General features: G+C 60.0%; 1 protein-coding gene across 1 annotated transcript in view; it reads left to right on the top strand.

The window, feature by feature from the left end:
• Window positions 1–39: 39 nt before the first annotated feature.
• Window positions 40–20211, top strand: part of LOC115384715 (tubby-related protein 4-like) — a 20809-nt gene continuing 637 nt past the window's right edge. The window contains 14 exon segments of the mRNA XM_030086957.1: window positions 40–147; window positions 777–938; window positions 1023–1140; window positions 1143–1199; window positions 3871–3978; window positions 6169–6326; window positions 7334–7558; window positions 7635–7869; window positions 8032–8155; window positions 8592–8736; window positions 8877–8970; window positions 9505–9648; window positions 11918–13953; window positions 13955–15403. Of these exon segments, the coding sequence (XP_029942817.1) occupies window positions 40–147; window positions 777–938; window positions 1023–1140; window positions 1143–1199; window positions 3871–3978; window positions 6169–6326; window positions 7334–7558; window positions 7635–7869; window positions 8032–8155; window positions 8592–8736; window positions 8877–8970; window positions 9505–9648; window positions 11918–13953; window positions 13955–15403 (5163 nt within the window).

Genomic DNA, 20211 nt, shown 5'->3' with positions numbered 1-20211 from the left:
GGTGTGGTGTGTGTGCGCAGGTGGGTGCTGTGCGCTGGAATGAGCCCTTCCAAAGCTGGCCACCTGCGACATGGAGGCGGGATCTTCGTGTGGATCCATACGAAGGGTCGCTGGTCGGTGGAGCTGGTGAACGACCGAGGAGCCCAGGTGACCTCTGACCTCTGAAACAAGCAACACTACAGTTCATTCAGAGAAGAGAGAATCAGTCAAGAGTCTGACCGCTGGTGGAGAAAGAGAACTCATCCATCAGGTTTAGGTGGAGCTGGAGGGTGGTTCTACAGTCACTGCTGCTACTTAAAGTTTCTCATTAACTGTCCCTCAATCAGCAGACACCCAACTCCACCCCGCTGTTCCTCTGCTCCACCCTGCTCTCTCCACCCTGCTCTCTCACCTTGCTCTCTCCACCCTGCTCTCTCTAGCTAGCCCTCTCTCCCACCCTCTCTCCACCCTGCTCTCTCCACCCTGCTCTCTAGCTAGCCCTCTCTCCCCCCTGCTCTCTCCACCTTGCTCTCTCCACCTGCTCTCTCCACCCTGCTCTCTCCACCCTGCTCTCTCTAGCTAGCCCTCTCCTCCACCCTGCTCTCTCCACCTTGCTCTCTCCCCCTGCTCTCTCCACCCTGCTCTCTCCACCCTGCTCACTCTAGCTACTCGCCCTCTCTCCCCCGCTCTCTCCACCCTGCTCTCTCCACCCTGCTCGCTCCACCCGCTCTCTCCACCCTGCTCTCTCCAGCCCCCCTGGAGGCGGGTCAGGTGAGCTGCCGCTGTCCCCGCTGCAGGTGAGCGACTTCACCTGGTCCCACGACGGGACTCAGGCGCTGATCGCCTACCGGGACGGCTTCGTTGCTGGTGGGCTCGGTCAGCGGACAGAGACACTGGTCCTCCGAGATCAACCTGGAGAGCAGATCACCTGCGGGATCTGGACGCCCGACGACCAGCAGGTAGGACCGGGACCGGCACCGGGACCCGCCCCCGCCGTCTTGCCAGTCCCCCAGGCTGACGCCCGTCCCCCCGTCCCCCCTCAGTCCTGTTCGGGACGGCGGACGGTCAGGTCACGTCATGGACTGCCACGGGCGATGCTCGCCCACGTCCTCCTGCACGAGTCGGACGGGATCGTCGGAATGTCCTGGAACTGTCCCGACTTCCTGTGGAGGACAGCACGGAGAGCGACACCGACTCCGACGACAGCGTCCTGCCGCTAGGTACCGGCCGCCGGGGGGGGTGCCGATACCGGCACTAGTATCGTACGGCCCGATACCCAGACCCGCCACCTACCCATTCTGCTGCCTGGAACGGGGGTAGGGGGGGGTCAATGGGGGGTCAGTGGGGGGTCGGAGGGTCAGTGGAGGTCGGGGGGTGAGCAGGGCTGAGCAGCGGACGGCCCCTGGTGAGCGCTCAGGTCTCCGACCTCGACGAGGGGAGGAGCCTGTGGAGAACTGAAGCTGCTGCAATCGGAAGGAACTCACCGGCACCGCCGGCCGAACGTCCAGGTTCTCCACACGGCTTCCAGGCCGTGGCCGGCGGACACTCGTCCCGTCCGGGACGGTGACTGAAACTGAAGCGGGGCATGAAATTCCCTATAAATGGCGGCGGGACCGATTAAAATCGAATCTCCGCCGGTTAGGTCCATATGAGCAGGTCCGGACCGCCTGTTGGCTTTTCTATCATGAAATTGCGCCGCTTCTCTTTTAATGAATCAATCATAACCAACACGCCTCGTAACTCTTGGGTTCCATTTTTTGCATTCTTCTTCTCTGTGCTTCACGCTGCACCATGCATCTAACAACCACAATGCGCCCTCTGCTGGAGTGAAGGAGGTACTGCTTGATTCCAGCACTGCTGTGAACTCCAAACAACAAAGACTTCAGAACACGATGACAGCAGTGGGTGTGAACAGTAGTAACTGTGAATATGTAAATCTGCCAAACAGTTACTGATTTACTGCGATGCTACAGTTCTCCAGCCCTGAATGAGGCAATCGCAGCTGCAGGCATGGGCGCAAATACAGAACGACGTCAATGAACATCAGTGAGAGAGGTCCTCCAGGGTCTACTGGTCCTCCAGGGTCTACTGGTCCTCCAGGGTCTACTGGTCCTCCAGGGTCTACTGGTCCTCCAGGGTCTACTGGTCCTCCAGGGTCTACTGGTCCTCCAGGGTCTGATACATGCACAGACAAAACCGGGTCAGATTAAAGCTAGGGTTGGCGATCTTGGGAAAACTAGCATGTAGCACGAATGTAGCATCTCCCCAAGGCTCCGCCCAGCTCCCACCCCATTGGAGGAGCTCCGTTGGGAGCGGAGACGCAGAGACGTTCCGCGCGCAGCACTTCCACGTCCAGTGCGTTCCTGGCGTAACCTGTCCTCAGCGCTTCGTTTCTTCATTTTTCTTTATTTGCACTACGCCAAGCATGGCGCACTCAGCGGTAAGTAAAGCCCCAAACATTCTTCTCCGCCGTTCTGCAACGACGCTCCGTCCTTCTACGCTGCACTGAACCAGGGTCAGTGCACGCCATTGACATGTACGCGCAGGGGGCAGGTCGAACGGCGAAGGGATTTCATTGGTTTAAAAAAAGGTGTCCCGTCAAGACGATTGGTTGCTGTTTTTCCCGTTTTCCTCCTGCTGTAGATAGCGGATATTTTCCAAACTACTTTAAAGTTCGTGTCCGGAGTTTTGAAAGAGAGAAGTTTTTTTAATCCAACATCTCGAGGCTCCGCCCTCCCTCTGCTTTCATGAGCGACCAAGCCACGCCCCTTTAATTGTGCACGCTATTATCCGTCAGGTGAAAATGAGAGCCTCCAGTCCTGCAGCATCCTCCATGTTGAGCTGTTTACGGTGGACGTTCAGCAGACGGTGGATATATCTGCTGCAGAGCTAACTCTCCCCTGCTGGGCGAGCGACGTGCTCTCTGGCTGCTCCACACTTTGATTGACAACAGGACAAGGCGGAAGCTCGAAATCTATTGGCTGAAGCTGACCGGCGCTTTTTCGGATAACATGGGGGTCTATGAGACGAAGGCGGGGCTCATAAATACATTTTTATGTTGCTTTATGCTGATATTATATTGTAGTATTGAACCAGACTGACACACTGAAGCTCTGTTGAAAAATGATTCATATGTTGGAAACGAACGGAAACTCCGGACTCCAGCTTTAAGAACACGCTATGAATTGTTTCCCATCGGGTCATAAAGATTTTAACCAGTATTTAAAAAAATGTATCTCATTCAAATCGCCAACCCTAGCTTTTTAAGACCTGAATAGAATCAGAATCTACACTGACATTCACAGCCATCAGCAGGATCTTAGCTAAAATATTTAGTTTCAACTGGGAGCAACGACATGGTATGAAATGTGGTTTGTGCTGGTATGGATTCCAGGGTGAATGAGCCACCACCACCAAAGGAACTAGTCAAAGCTGGGATGCTTCAACCAGCAATTAGCAACATGCATACCTGCAGCAAAATAAATAGAAATCATTTTATAAATTCGCAGCTTAGGGTGGTCCATACAGCATGAGAAGATCTCCCATCCCAGACACAGAGCAGCAGATAGAAACAGAACTAAACAAGCACAACAAAATACAACTGTTTAATAAAAAAAAATATTGCTGGATCCTGTTTTTGATCAGCATTTTACAAAATTGAAAATGAAGGACCTGCTAAAACTTGTGAGGACCTGTTCAAATTTTCTGAGGACCTGCTGAAAAAATGTGGAGGGCCTGTTAAAATTTTGACGAATTTCATGCCCTGTGAAGCTTTTTAAAACGTCCCGGCAGAACCCGGGACGCCGCCGGAGAACCGGGAAAACCCGCTGGTTCCACGGCAGCAGGACTAACCAGTGTCCCCCGGTCTGTCCCCCGGTCCGTCTGTCCCAGCGCGGCGGGTCAAGCCTCTGCTGACCGTCACCTTCCTGTCCGGAGACATCAGCCTGATGAGCAACTACGACGACCTTTCACCTGCCGTCATCCGCTCCGGGCTCAAAGGTCAGTGGCAGTGGCAGTTGAACCATCGCCCAAGTCAGTCCATCACCCGAGTCAGTCCATCACCCGAGTCAGTCCATCACCTGAGTCAGTCCATCGGCCGAGTCAGTCCATCGGCCGAGTCAGTCCATCACCTGAGTCAGTCCATCGCCCGAGTCAGTCCATCGCCCGAGTCAGTCCATCGCCCGAGTCAGTCCATCGCCCGAGTCAGTCCATCACCTGAGTCAGTCCATCGCCTGAGTCAGTCCATTACCCAAGTCAGTCCATCACCCGAGTCAGTCCATCGGCCGAGTCAGTCCGTCGCCCGAGTCAGTCCATCGCCCGAGTCAGTCCATCACCCGAGTCAGTCCATCTCCCGAGTCAGTCCATCGGCCGAGTCAGTCCATCACCCGAGTCAGTCCATCGGCCGAGTCAGTCCATCACCCGAGTCAGTCCATCGCCCGAGTCAGTCCATCGCCCGAGTCAGTCCATCACCCGAGTCAGTCCATCTCCCGAGTCAGTCCATCGCCCGAGTCAGTCCATCACCCGAGTCAGTCCATCACCCGAGTCAGTCCATCACCCGAGTCAGTCCATCTCCCGAGTCAGCCCATCGCCCGAGTCAGTCCATTACCCAAGTCAGTCCATCACCCGAGTCAGTCCGTCGCCCGAGTCAGTCCATCACCCGAGTCAGTCCATCACCCGAGTCAGTCCATCTCCCGAGTCAGTCCATCACCCGAGTCAGTCCATTACCCGAGTCAGTCCATCACCCGAGTCAGTCCATCTCCCGAGTCAGTCCATCTCCCGAGTCAGCCCATCGCCCGAGTCAGTCCATCGCCCGAGTCAGTCCATCACCCGAGTCAGTCCGTCGCCCGAGTCAGTCCATCACCCGAGTCAGTCCATCACCCGAGTCAGTCCATTACCCGAGTCAGTCCATCACCCGAGTCAGTCCATCTCCCGAGTCAGTCCATCTCCCGAGTCAGCCCATCGCCCGAGTCAGTCCATCGCCCGAGTCAGTCCATCACCCGAGTCAGTCCGTCTCCCGAGTCAGTCCGTCGCCCGAGTCAGTCCGTCGCCCGAGTCAGTCCATCGCCCGAGTCAGTCCATCGCTCGAGTCAGTCCATCGCCCGAGTCAGTCCATCACGTGAGTCAGTCCATCGCCCGAGTCAGTCCGTCGCCCGAGTCAGTCCATCGCCCGAGTCAGTCCATCGCCCGAGTCAGTCCATCGCCCGTGTCAGTCCATCACGTGAGTCAGTCCATCGCCCGAGTCAGTCCATCGCCCGTGTCAGTCCATCACGTGAGTCAGTCCATCGCCCGAGTCAGTCCATCGCCCGAGTCAGTCCATCGCCCGAGTCAGTCCATCGCCCGAGTCAGTCCATCGCCCGAGTCAGTCCATCACCTGAGTCAGTCCATCGCCCGAGTCAGTCCATCACCCGAGTGTTGTGGTTGAGTGCAGAGGCTTTGGCCAGCAGGTGGGGGTGGAGGCTGGAGGTGCAGGAGGAGGTTGCGGGTGGAAGATGGAGGTCAGAGCAGGAAAGCAGATCCTGTCAGGTCCGGGTTCAGGGACTGGATCTCTGGATTTCTGGAGAACCGGTTCCGTGTCTGGGAAGCAGACCGGAGTCCAGGCTGAGAGTTGCTCAGAGGCACGTGGGCAGCTGGGATGGCAGCTGGAACCGGCCTGGAACCAGAGACCCGGGATCAGCCAGGTCAAGACAGGAGCCACGACCCACCCCCTCCAGCTCCACCCACACCACCTCCCCCTGAGGGGACACAGAGTCCCCCATGTGCTCATTCAGAGATCAGGACTAGAACTGGGACTGAGGTCAGGGTTTGGGTTCCTTCATGGTTCTGCGTGGTTCTGTTGTGGTTCTGTGTGTTGGTCTTTGTCGTGGTTCTCATGAGGTTCTCATGATGTGTGCTGGTCTTTGTGTGACTTCTGCATGTGTGGAACGTACGGCTGCCAGAACGTGGAACTGAAGCATGGTGGTTCCTGGTGGTTCCTGGTGGTTCCTGGGTTCCTGATGGTTCCTGGGTTCCTGATGGTCCCTGGTGGCTCTCGATGGTTCCTGGTCCCCCTGGGCTGCCGCTCCAGCTGATCGTGGCGTTACTGATCGGTCTGGGCGGCGGCTCGCGCCGTCGGTTCCTGAAGTTCCGGACGGGTCTGGATCTCACGGTGGGGTTCTGGGGTTCTGACGTGGTTCTGGTGGTTCTCTGCAGACGTGGAGGCTCAGTGGTGCTCGCAGGGGGACCTGCTGGCCGTGGCCGGCCTGGAGCGACACGCGGCGCCCGACGCCGCCGCCGCCGCCAGGAACGCCCTGGTCAAGTTCTACAACGTCCAGGGAGAACACATCTACACCCTGGAGACAACGGCACAGGTCAGAGGTCAACCGCCCACCACCATGATCGATTCAGGACAGACTGGCAGGTTCTCCAGCAGGGTGTTCAACCCGTGGCTCCCTGAGGCTCCATTAGACACAAATAAAGTGATTCCTGCTTCTTCAAAATGGGACGTCATGGAAAACTGACTGGAGCTGATAGAAACGGAACAGAAACCGGAGGAACGTCTGGACGTTCCTCCGGTTCTGTTCTCTGCTGGTTCCACCTGTTTAACCTGTTAGCGGTTCTACTGCTGGCGGCCCTCTGGGGACTCTGGGGAACGCTGAGAACAAGGCTGGAGCTGCTGTCTGCTGCACAAGCCGCAGATGTTCTCCTGACGGTGTTCTCCTCACAACGCTCTCCTGACGGTGTTCTCCTCACAACGTTCTCACAATGTTCTCCTGACGATGTTCTCCTGACGGTGTTCTCCTGACGATGTTCTCCAGACGATGTTCTCCTGACGGTGTTCTCCTGACGGTGTTCTCCTGACGGTGTTCTCCTCACAACGTTCTCCTGACGGTGTTCTCCTCACAACGTTCTCCTGACGGTGTTCTCCTCACAACGTTCTCACAATGTTCTCCTGACGATGTTCTCCTGACGATGTTCTCCTGACGGTGTTCTCCTGACGGTGTTCTCCTGACGGTGTTCTCCTGACGGTGTTCTCCTCACAACGTTCTCCTGACGGTGTTCTCCTCACAACGTTCTCACAATGTTCTCCTGACGGTGTTCTCCTGACGGTGTTCTCCTCACAATGTTCTCCTGACGATGTTCTCCTGACGGTGTTCTCCTGACGGTGTTCTCCTGACGGTGTTCTCCTCACAACGTTCTCACAATGTTCTCCTGACGGTGTTCTCCTGACGGTGTTCTCCTGACGATGTTCTCCTGACGGTGTTCTCCTGACGGTGTTCTCCTCACAACGTTCTCACAATGTTCTCCTCCCCTCCTCCACCCCTCCTCCTGCCATCCCGCCGTCCCGCCGTCCTGCCGTCCCCCCGCCGCCCTGCAGAGGGCGATCAGCCGGCTGTGCTGGGGCCACCGGGACTCGCGGCTGTTCCTGGCGGCGGGCGCGGCGCTGTTCGTGGTGCGGGTGGAGCACCGGGTGGCCAGCCTGCAGCGGCTGTGCCAGCAGGGCATCGCCAGCGCGCTGCGCGAGGAGAAGGACGTGGGGAAGCTCAACATGCCGTCGCTGCTCTGCTCCTACGTCACCACCGCCTTCATCCCCACCATCAAGGTTCTCCCGGTTCTCCGGTCCTCCGGTCCTCCCCGCCCCGGTGGCGCCGCCGATCTGATCCCGCTCTCTCTCCTAGCCCCCCATCCCGGACCCCAACAACATCCGGGACTTCGTGAGCTACCCGGCCGCCGGGAACGAGCGGCTGCACTGCACCATGAAGCGGGCGGAGGACGGCCCCGAGGCGGGGGGGCCCTGCTACACCCTGTACCTGGAGTACCTGGGGGGCCTGGTGCCCATCCTCAAAGGGAGGCGCATCAGCAAGCTCCGGCCCGAGTTCCTCATCATGGACCCCAGAACCGACGGCAAAGCAGGTGGGTCTGGACCCGGCAGGTCCTGCACCGGTTTGGACCCAGCAGTGCCAGGGATGAGTGGATGGATGGATGGATGGATGGATGGATAGACAGGTGGATGAGTGGGTGGACAGGTGGGTGGAGCAGACTGTGACCCGGTCTGGTTCTGGTTCTGGTCTCCAGACGAGGTGTGTGTGAACCCCATGGCTTCCTACACCGACAGCTGCAACTGCTCCGACTCCAGCGACCTGGAGCTCAGCGACGACTGGGTGGGCAGGAAGTCCCCCAAGCTGCCCCGAGGGAGCAGGTGAGCGCAGCTCCGTACTGCCCCCTACTGCCCTACTACCCTCACTGCACTGCCCTAATGCCCTACTGCCCCCTACTGCCCTACTACCCTCGCTGCACTGCCCCCTACTGCCCTAATGCCCCCTACTGTCCTACTGCCCTCACTGCACGCAGCGGTGCAGGAACGGGGCCGGCGGGGCAGGAACGGGGCCGGTGGGGCAGGAACGGGGCCGGCGGGACAGGAACGGGGCCGGCGGGGCAGGAACGGGGCCGGCGGGGCAGGAACGGGGCCGGCGGGGCAGGAACGGGGCCGGCGGGGCAGATGGGGGTTCAGTGTTGGAACAGTCGGACGTCACGGTGAAAAGCCAGGAGCTTGGAGCGGCTGTAGTTTGACAGTTGGTCTTTTTCAGGACTGAATTCCAGAGACTTGACTGAAACGGCGTCTTTCTGTCACAAAGGTTCAACATGGAATCAAGAAAATCTCCCAAACTTTCACGGGCCAATCAGGAAGGTCAAAGGTCGCCACGGTTACCAACCAAGAAGCCTGCAGTCCGGTCGCCGAGTCTGACCCGCCGAGAGTTTTCCATGGACGGACTGACGGAGGTGAGCCGCTTCCGGATGCAGGTCTCACGTGTTCTGGATCCCACTGCCGGGTTCTAGCGGGTTCTGGCAGACGTTCTCCTGTGTGACGGTTCTGCTCTGCTTCCATCATGAAGCTGGTTTCTGTTTGGTTTTCCTTTCAGCACAACTACCTGGCTCAGGTCACGTCCAACATCTGGGGGACGAAGTTCAAAATTGTTGGACTGGCGACTTTCCTCCCCACCAACCTCGGTGCAGGTAAAGGTCTCACAACCACCAGGTGGTGGACCAGGAGGTCCAGGTTAGACCACGATCCCAGGATGGACCATGACTTCTAGGTTGGACCCTGAGGGCCAGGTTAGACCACGATCCCAGGATGGACCATGACTTCTAGGTTAGTCCATGATCCCAGGATGGTCCATGACTTCTGGGTCGGACCATGAGGTCCAGGTTAGTCCATGACTTCTAGGTGAGACCATGAGGTCCTGATTGGACCGGTTAGGCCTTCGTTGTGGCCGTCGTCGCTCATGATGAGACACCCTGATGAGATGTTCTGACGTGTTCCACATCATGTTCTCATGCAGACGGTCTTCCATAGACCTGGATCCCTTTACCCATTAGAGACCCAGCTCAAACCTTCAGGTAGTCTGACTCATGGAGAACTGGTCCTTCCAGGACTCACTCTGATCCTCCGCCTTCACCTGAAGGCTCCTGGAAGCAGAGGGCTTGTTGCTTCATGTGTCGGTTCTTCATGTTCTCCTTGTCATGGTTCTGTCTCGTCTTCCGTTTCAGTCATCTATAAGACCAGTTTGCTTCACTTGCAACCGAGACAGATGACGATCTACCTCCCAGAAGTACGAAAGATTTCCACCGACTTCCTGAGCCTTCCTGTGTTCAACCCCAACGTCTTCAGCGAGGACGAGGACGACCTGCCGGGTACGACGGGCACTGAGAACCAGCACAGGTCCTCCTGTCCTGGTTCTGTCAGGCTGTGCTGACCTGAACCAGGCAGTGTCAGTTTGGTAAACTGAAGTCAGTAGGGAGACTCTATCCACCCTCGCAGAACCCTGGTCCAGCTCTAGACCCTCCATAGGGGCTCGAGGGCTCGTGGGAGTTCGCCCAACCAGTCCATGTGTTTTGTGGACCTGGAGAAGGCGTTCGACCGCGTCCCTCATGGTGCCTTTTGGGGGTCTCTGGGAGTACGGAGTCCGGGGCCCCTTGTTAAGGGCCATCTGTTCTCTGTAGGACCGGAGCAGGAGTCTGGTCCACATTGCCGGCAGTAAGTCAGACCTGTTCCCTGTGCATGTTGGACTCCAGCAGGGCTGAACTTTGGACCGGTTCTGTTCAGAATCTTTATGGACAGAATTTCTAGGTTGCAGTCAGGAGCTGGAGGGGGTCTGGTTCAGGGACCAGGAGCTGGAAGGGGACTGGTTCAGGGACCAGGAGCTGGAAGGGGACTGGTTCAGGGACCAGGAGCTGGAGGGGGTCTGGTTCAGGGACCAGGAGCTGGAGGGGGTCTGGTTCAGGGACCAGGAGCTGGAAGGGGACTGGTTCAGGGACCAGGAGCTGGAGGGGGTCTGGTTCAGGGACCAGGAGCTGGAGGGGGTCTGGTTCAGGGAACAGGAGCTGGAGGGGGTCTGGTTCAGGGACCAGGAGCTGGAGGGGGTCTGGTTCAGGGAACAGGAGCTGGAGGGGGTCTGGTTCAGGGACCAGGAGCTGGAGGGGGTCTGGTTCAGGGACCAGGAGCTGGAGGGGGACTGGTTCAGGGAACAGGAGCTGGAGGGGGACTGGTTCAGGGAACAGGAGCTGGAGGGGGTCTGGTTCAGGGACCAGGAGCTGGAGGGGGACTGGTTCACAGACCACAGGATTTGATCTTTGCTTTTTGCAGATGATGTTCTCCTGTTGGCTCCATCGAACCTGGACCATCATGCACTGGGGCGGTTTACAGCTGAGTGTGAAGCGACAGGGATGAGGATCAGAACCTCCAGATCCGAGGCCCTGGTCCTGGTCCTGGGCCAGAAGAAGGTGGTCTGTCCTCTCCAGATGGAGGAGTTTAAGTGTCTTGGGGTCTTGTTCACAGTGAGGGACGGATGGAGGAGAGACTGACAGGAGGGTGGAGGAGAGGCTGACAGGAGGGTGGAGCAGTGTTTGGGTCGTCGTGGTGAAGAAGGAGCTGAAAGAAGCTCTGGATTCACTGTCAGTCCACGTTCCCCCCCTCACCTCTGGTCCTGAGTCTGGGTCAGAACCAGAGGACCAGATCCAGATACAAGCTGCTGAAATGAGCTTCCTCTGTAGGGGGGCTGGACTCCCTTAGAGACAGGGGGAGGGGCTACGTCACCAGGGGAGGAGCTACATCAGTGGGGGAGGGGCTACATCACCAGGGGAGGAGCTACATCACTAGGGGGAGGAGCTACATCACTAGGGGGAGGAGCTGGGAGTAGAGCCGCTGCTCCTCCACATGGAGAGGAGCAGTGAGGAGCTCAGCTCCTCTTCAGGATGGAACCTCCTGGAGCCTCCCTGGGAGGAGACCTGGACATGTCCCACCAGGAGGAGGACCCGGGGAAGACCAGGACACTCTGGAGGGACTATGTCTCGGCTGGACTGGGAACGCCTTGGGATCCTCAAGGAAGGTCTGGGGACAGGAAGTCTGGGGACAGGAGGTCTGGGGACAGGAAGGTCTGGGGACAGGGAGGTCTAGGGACAGGAAGTCTGGGGACAGGAAGTCTGGGGACAGGGAGGTCTGGGGACAGGGAGGTCTAGGGACAGGAAGTCTGGGCATCCCTGCTGAGACTGCTGTCCCCGAGAAAACCTCCTACCAAAAGAGCTTTGACCAGTCCCACCATTCAAACCTTGCACCATGTCCCGGCTATGAGGGGGAGGGGCTTCACGCTGCCGCCGGCTTGGGCGCTGAGGGCTGAGACGTTCCGCTGAGTCGGAGTCGAGCGCCGTTTTGCCCATCACGTAACTACGTCTCCTTCCTCCGTTGTTACATTCCAACTATGCTCCCTCTAGTGGAGACACAACACAGAGCCGTTGCCAGTCGTTGCCAGTCGTTGCCAGTCGTTGCCAGCCGTTGCCAGTCGTTGCCAGCCGTTGGCCGCTCTGCTTTAAACCTAAAGCAGAGTGTAGCTGAGCCACAGGAGGCCGAGGTGTGAGGCCCCTGGAGCCAGACTGACTGACGTCCCTCTCCTTCTTGTCTCTGCAGTGATGGGGCCGTCGGGCGTGGCGGGGGACAACCCTCCCTGTACGGTCAACATTCCCATCGCTCCCATCCACAGCCCGGCTCAGGCCATGTCGCCCACCCAGAGCATTGGCCTGGTGCAGTCTCTTCTGGCCAATCAGAATATTCAGCTGGATGTCCTCACCAACCCGACGGCCACGGCGGCGGCGGCAGTCGCCGCTGCGGCTTCGGCACCCGTCGGCGATCGTAGCCAGGACCCTGTGGCCACGCCATATCCGGTGCCCACCAGATACTCAAACCCCGGTCAAGTAATCTTCAACGGGTTGGAAATGTCCCCTCTTCTCCCGGGCACTCTACCCCCACCACCTCCACCCCACCACCTCCCACCGCAACCCCACCCGCAGCGGCCGCATCCACAACCGCCTCGGCAGCAGCTGTCCAAACAGTCCCAGCAAATGCAGACGCAACCGCAGCCGCAGAAGATTCATCATCATCACCATCAGACGCAGCAGCAGCAGCAGCAGCATCACCAGTCGCAGCAGCATCTGCAACAACAGCATCTGCAACAACAGCAGCTGCAGCAACAACAACAGCAAATGCAACAACAACAGCTGCAGCAACAACAGCAGCTCCAACAACAACAACAACAAATGCAACAACAGCAGCTGCAGCAACAACAACAGCAAATGCAACAACAGCAGCTGCAACAACAACAGCAACTGCAACAACAGCAGCAGCAGCTGCAACAGCAGCTGCAGCAGCTGCACCATCAGCAGGCACTGCACCAACAGCAGCAGCAGCAACACCAACAAATGCAACAAACACAAGTCACGAGCCAACAACTCCAGCACCAACAGCAGATTCAGCAGCAGCAGCAGCAGATGCAGCTGCAGCACGAGCAGATGCAGCAGCAGCAGCAGCAGATGCAGCAGCAGCAGCAGCAGATTCGGCAGCAGATCCAGGAGATGCGGCAGCAGCAGCAGCAGCTGCAGCAGCAGCACCAGCAGATCCAGCAGCAACATCAGCAGATGCAGAGGCAGCACCAGCAGATGCAGCAGCAGCTGAAGATGCAGATGTCGCTGCCTCCTCCGCCGACAGGCTACCCGACCATCGCCCTGCAGCAGCTCCACCTTCTGCCTCAGATTCCCCCCCCCCGGCACCGAGCCCGGGATCGACCGGGGGACCACGGACACACCGTCAAGCCGAGTCTGCCCCGGACTTTGCCACCATCCTTCAGTGACGCGGAAGGGTCCGTGGAGATTCAGATGCGGAAGGTGAATCCTCCTCCTCCATATCCGGGCACTGTGGCGTCTGCAGTGGCGGCAGCGGCGGTCACGGCCGCCACGACTCCCCAAACGCTGGTCACGAACTGTGACAGCCCGAGTGTCTTGGCCCCGGACCCCTGCCTCAAGAAGGATGAGTTCCTGCTTCACCCGGTCACCTTGCAGTACCCCACGCCTCTGGGCTATGAACGGATCACCACCTTCGACAGCAGTGGGAATGTGGAGGAGGTCTGCCGGCCCCGCAGGCGCCTCATTCGCAGCCAGAATGCGTACGCAGTTCACGGCATCGGCGGATCGGCCACACTCAAAGTCACTTCCTCAGAGAATAAGAAAATCCAACTTCCGTACAGCTCGGCCACATTAAGCCGACTGTCTGTCCCACGGTACTCCATACCCAGCGGAGACCCGCCTCCTTACCCCGATCCTGCCAATCAGGGAACTGCGACGCTTCCTCCTCCACAGAGAGTGGACAACAGTCTGATTCACGCCACCCTGCGCCGTGACCGGAGGGATGTGGGGCTGAAAGTGCCACAGATGATGGAGAGCTCCAGAACCCTTCCAACCAAAGCTAAAATGAACAGCGCACTGGCACTTTCCTACCAGCAGAGGGTGCCCTCTGCGCTCTACACATGCACTCAGTGCAGCAGCAACAGCAGCAGCACCAGTGTGAGTGTGAGCGGTGGGGGGACCACCAGCAGTGGCATCGCAGGGGGCACCGTGGTGAGGCAGGACTTCCCGCCGGGGAAGGGAGCCCATCATAGCACCATCATCGTTCACATCCAAAGGCGCCTCCGCCCTGGCCTCCCAGTCTTCCTACAGCCTGCTGGGCACGGTGGATAACAGTCGGGACCGAACGGTGTACGTGAACTCTGCTTTTACTGAAGACGAGACGTTGAGCCAGCAGTGCCACCTGGAGAAGTCTGTGCGGCAGCTGACTCTGGGCGACGTCGGCCTGACCGTGAAGCGCCCTCCACCCTACCAGTGGGACCCCTCCACCACGGAGGAGTTCTGGCTCCCCCCCGAACAAACAGTGCTAGCTGGCCCGCCGGGACCCCACAAGCCCCCGATCATCATCAGCCAGGCTCAGCACCTGGACGTGACCCGGCTTCCCTTCGTGCTCACGACTAAACCTCCGACCAGTCCGAGCACCGGCGCTCTGGCCTTTCCGTCAGGCTACCAGATATCCCTGTCGCCTTTCCCTCCCAGTATGGGTCACAGCGGACCCCCGCTTCAGACTTTACAGAGCCCCCCACCACAGTGTTCCCCCAGTGAGGTGGTCGGTCCCGTCCCCTTTGCTCAGCAGGACCCGAATCTGGTTTTGCCACCAGGCTACCCTCCTAATCTAACTAACATCACTTGCTGCCCGCTCCCCCCGCTCTACCCGGGGGCGAGCTCCTGTTCTGGACTCCAGCTCCATCCTGTCAGTCTTCACCCCTGGAACCCTTACCCCTGCCCCCCTCCCCTGCAGGACCCCCCAGCACCTCCGCTCCCCACTAAAACTCACCAGATTTTGGAAAAACCAATCCTTTCCCCACCTCCTCCAACTGTTCCGCCCCCACCACCACCTCTCCCCCCTCCTCCTCCGCCCACTGAGTTGCCACCATCCAACAGTGCCACAGAAGATCTAGCAGAGTCCGCCAACAACTTTCCCGAGCCTTCATCCCTGAACGAGAGCCCCGTCCCACAGGAGTCGGAGCGCTTCAGCAAGAAGAGCCGGAAGCGACTGGACAGCAGGGCCGAGGAGGCCAACATGACCACGGTCTCCGAGGGCAAGTCCCGAAAGGACGGACGGGCCCTGTCCGACTTCAACACCCTCATCTCCAGCCCCAGGCTGAGCGGCAGGGACAAGAAGAAGCCCAAGGGACAGAGAGAGCAGCTCAACAAAACCAAGAAGATGAGCAGGACCACCAACGAGTTCCAGGACAGCTCGGAGAGCGAGCCGGAACTGTTCATCAGCGGCGACGAGCTCATGAACCAGAACCAGAGCGGAAAGAAGAGCTGGAAGAACAAGCGCAGTCTGCGCATGGCCAGCGAGCTGGAGGAGATCAAGTGCCGCAAGGCCAGCGAGCGCGAGGACCGCAGCCTGGGCAGCCAGGGCTTCGTCTACGTGATGGCCAACAAGCAGCCGCTCTGGAACGAGGCCACGCAGGTCTACCAGCTGGACTTCGGAGGCCGAGTCACCCAAGAGTCCGCCAAGAACTTCCAGATCGAACTGGACGGCAGACAGGTGAGCCGCGCCCGACACCGGGACCCTCCTGCAGCCCACAAGGAGTTCTGTAGCCTGAAAAGAAACCCCGTTCTGCTCCAGGAAGTCCACCGGACGGTCCAGGAAGTCCCCCGGACGGTGGACTTACTGGACCTCACAGAAAGAAGGTCTGAAGGGTCTGAAAGGTCAAAGAAGGACGACTGAGTCAGGAGCTTTCTGACAACCTTTAAAGCTAGGGTTGGCGATTTGAATGAGATACATTTTTTTAAATACTGGTTAAAATGATCTTTATGACCCGATGGGAAACAATTCATAGCGTGTTCTTAAAGTAGTTTGGAAAATATCCGCTATCTACAGCAGGAGGAAAACGGGAAAAACAGCAACCAATCGTCTTGACGGGACACCTTTTTTAAAACCAATCAAATCCCTTCGCCGTTCGACCTGCCCCCTGCGCGTACATGTCAATGGCGTGCACTGACCCTGATTCAGTGCAGCGTAGAAGGACGGAGCGTCGTTGCAGAACGGCGGAGAAGAATGTTTGGGGCTTTACTTACCGGTGAGTGCGCCAGATCTTGGCGTAGTGCAAATAAAGAAAAACGAAGAAACGAAGCGCTGAGGACAGGTTACGCCAGGAACGCACTGGACGCGGAACGTCTCTGCGTCTCCGCTCCCAACGGAGCTCCTCCAATGGGGTGGGAGCTGGGCGGAGCCTTGGGGAGATGCTACATTCGTGCTACATGCTAGTTTTCCAAGATCGCCAACCCTAGCTTTAAGAGCTGAAGATATTTTAAAGTGAGGCTCTGTGGCCACATCAGGAGGGACAGACCCAGACCCTGACCCAGACCCCTTCAGGAGGGACAGACCCAGACCCAGACCCAGACCCTGACCCCTTCAGGAGGGGCAGACCCAGACCCAGACCCCTTCAGGAGGGACAGACCCAGACCCTGACCCCTTCAGGAGGGACAGACCCAGACCCAGACCCTGACCCCTTCAGGAGGGACAGACCCAGACCCCTTCAGGAGGGACAGACCCAGACCCTGACCCCTTCAGGAGGGGCAGACCCAGACCCAGACCCCTTCAGGAGGGGCAGACCCAGACCCAGACCCCTTCAGGAGGGACAGACCCAGACCCCTTCAGGAGGGACAGACCCAGACCCCTTCAGGAGGGACAGACCCAGACCCAGACCCAGACCCCTTCAGGAGGGACAGACCCAGACCCAGACCCAGACCCCTTCAGGAGGGACAGACCCAGACCCTGACCCCTTCAGGAGGGACAGACCCAGACCCAGACCCAGACCCTGACCCCTTCAGGAGGGGCAGACCCAGACCCAGACCCAGACCCCTTCAGGAGGGGCAGACCCAGACCCAGACCCAGACCCCTTCAGGAGGGGCAGACCCAGACCCTGACCCCTTCAGGAGGGACAGACCCAGACCCAGACCCAGACCCAGACCCCTTCAGGAGGGGCAGACCCAGACCCAGACCCAGACCCCTTCAGGAGGGGCAGACCCAGACCCAGACCCAGACCCAGACCCCTTCAGGAGGGGCAGACCCAGACCCTGACCCAGACCCCTTCAGGAGGGACAGACCCAGACCCTGACCCCTTCAGGAGGGACAGACCCAGACCCAGACCCTGACCCCTTCAGGAGGGACAGACCCAGACCCAGACCCTGACCCCTTCAGGAGGGACAGACACAGACCCTGACCCCTTCAGGAGGGACAGACCCAGACCCAGACCCAGACCCTGACCCAGATCCCTTCAGGAGGGGCAGACCCAGACCCAGACCCAGACCCTGACCCAGACCCCTTCAGGAGGGGCAGACCCAGACCCAGACCCAGACCCTGACCCAGACCCCTTCAGGAGGGACAGACCCAGACCCAGACCCAGACCCTGACCCCTTCAGGAGGGGCAGACCCAGACCCAGACCCAGACCCCTTCAGGAGGGGCAGACCCAGACCCTGACCCAGACCCCTTCAGGAGGGACAGACCCAGACCCTGACCCCTTCAGGAGGGGCAGACCCAGACCCTGACCCAGACCCCTTCAGGAGGGACAGACCCAGACCCAGACCCAGACCCCTTCAGGAGGGACAGACCCAGACCCTGACCCAGACCCCTTCAGGAGGGACAGACCCAGACCCAGACCCAGACCCCTTCAGGAGGGACAGACCCAGACCCAGACCCAGACCCTGACCCCTTCAGGAGGGGCAGACCCAGACCCAGACCCAGACCCCTTCAGGAGGGGCAGACCCAGACCCAGACCCAGACCCCTTCAGGAGGGGCAGACCCAGACCCAGACCCAGACCCCTTCAGGAGGGGCAGACCCAGACCCAGACCCAGACCCAGACCCCTTCAGGAGGGGCAGACCCAGACCCAGACCCAGACCCAGACCCTGACCCAGACCCTGACCCAGACCCCTTCAGGAGGGGCAGACCCAGACCCTGACCCAGACCCAGACCCAGACCCCTTCAGGAGGGGCAGACCCAGACCCAGACCCAGACCCAGACCCTGACCCAGACCCTGACCCAGACCCCTTCAGGAGGGGCAGACCCAGACCCAGACCCAGACCCAGACCCCTTCAGGAGGGGCAGACCCAGACCCTGACCCAGACCCCTTCAGGAGGGACAGACCCAGACCCTGACCCAGACCCCTTCAGGAGGGGCAGACCCAGACCCAGACCCAGACCCCTTCAGGAGGGACAGACCCAGACCCTGACCCAGACCCCTTCAGGAGGGGCAGACCCAGACCCAGACCCTGACCCCTTCAGGAGGGACAGACCCAGACCCAGACCCTGACCCCTTCAGGAGGGACAGACCCAGACCCAGACCCTGACACAGACCCTGACCCAGACCCCTTCAGGAGGGACAGACCCAGACCCAGACCCAGACCCTGACCCAGATCCCTTCAGGAGGGGCAGACCCAGACCCAGACCCAGACCCTGACCCAGACCCCTTCAGGAGGGGCAGACCCAGACCCAGACCCAGACCCTGACCCAGACCCCTTCAGGAGGGACAGACCCAGACCCAGACCCAGACCCTGACCCCTTCAGGAGGGGCAGACCCAGACCCAGACCCAGACCCTGACCCCTTCAGGAGGGGCAGACCCAGACCCAGACCCAGACCCCTTCAGGAGGGGCAGACCCAGACCCAGACCCAGACCCAGACCCCTTCAGGAGGGGCAGACCCAGACCCTGACCCAGACCCCTTCAGGAGGGACAGACCCAGACCCTGACCCAGACCCCTTCAGGAGGGGCAGACCCAGACCCTGACCCAGACCCCTTCAGGAGGGGCAGACCCAGACCCAGACCCAGACCCCTTCAGGAGGGACAGACCCAGACCCTGACCCAGACCCCTTCAGGAGGGACAGACCCAGACCCAGACCCAGACCCCTTCAGGAGGGACAGACCCAGACCCAGACCCAGACCCTGACCCCTTCAGGAGGGGCAGACCCAGACCCAGACCCAGACCCCTTCAGGAGGGGCAGACCCAGACCCAGACCCAGACCCCTTCAGGAGGGGCAGACCCAGACCCAGACCCAGACCCCTTCAGGAGGGGCAGACCCAGACCCAGACCCAGACCCAGACCCCTTCAGGAGGGGCAGACCCAGACCCAGACCCAGACCCAGACCCAGACCCTGACCCAGACCCTGACCCAGACCCCTTCAGGAGGGGCAGACCCAGACCCAGACCCAGACCCAGACCCTGACCCAGACCCTGACCCAGACCCCTTCAGGAGGGGCAGACCCAGACCCAGACCCAGACCCAGACCCTGACCCAGACCCTGACCCAGACCCCTTCAGGAGGGGCAGACCCAGACCCTGACCCAGACCCAGACCCAGACCCTGACCCAGACCCTGACCCAGACCCCTTCAGGAGGGGCAGACCCAGACCCTGACCCCTTCAGGAGGGACAGACCCAGACCCAGACCCTGACCCCTTCAGGAGGGGCAGACCCAGACCCAGACCCAGACCCAGACCCCTTCAGGAGGGGCAGACCCAGACCCTGACCCAGACCCCTTCAGGAGGGACAGACCCAGACCCTGACCCCTTCAGGAGGGACAGACCCAGACCCAGACCCCTTCAGGAGGGACAGACCCAGACCCTGACCCAGACCCCTTCAGGAGGGGCAGACCCAGACCCAGACCCAGACCCCTTCAGGAGGGACAGACCCAGACCCTGACCCAGACCCCTTCAGGAGGGGCAGACCCAGACCCAGACCCTGACCCCTTCAGGAGGGACAGACCCAGACCCAGACCCTGACACAGACCCTGACCCAGACCCCTTCAGGAGGGACAGACCCAGACCCAGACCCAGACCCTGACCCAGATCCCTTCAGGAGGGGCAGACCCAGACCCAGACCCAGACCCTGACCCAGACCCCTTCAGGAGGGCAGACCCAGACCCAGACCCAGACCCTGACCCAGACCCCTTCAGGAGGGACAGACCCAGACCCAGACCCAGACCCTGACCCCTTCAGGAGGGGCAGACCCAGACCCAGACCCAGACCCTGACCCCTTCAGGAGGGGCAGACCCAGACCCAGACCCAGACCCCTTCAGGAGGGGCAGACCCAGACCCAGACCCAGACCCAGACCCCTTCAGGAGGGGCAGACCCAGACCCTGACCCAGACCCCTTCAGGAGGGACAGACCCAGACCCAGACCCCTTCAGGAGGGACAGACCCAGACCCTGACCCCTTCAGGAGGGACAGACCCAGACCCAGACCCTGACCCCTTCAGGAGGGACAGACCCAGACCCAGACCCAGACCCAGACCCCTTCAGGAGGGACAGACCCAGACCCAGACCCTGACCCCTTCAGGAGGGGCAGACCCAGACCCAGA

Source organism: Salarias fasciatus, unplaced genomic scaffold (assembly GCF_902148845.1).
Source record: "Salarias fasciatus unplaced genomic scaffold, fSalaFa1.1, whole genome shotgun sequence".
NCBI classification, from domain to species: domain Eukaryota; kingdom Metazoa; phylum Chordata; class Actinopteri; order Blenniiformes; family Blenniidae; genus Salarias; species Salarias fasciatus.
The sequence above is the reverse complement of the archived record's forward strand: the minus strand, read 5'-3'. Positions and strand labels throughout refer to the sequence as shown.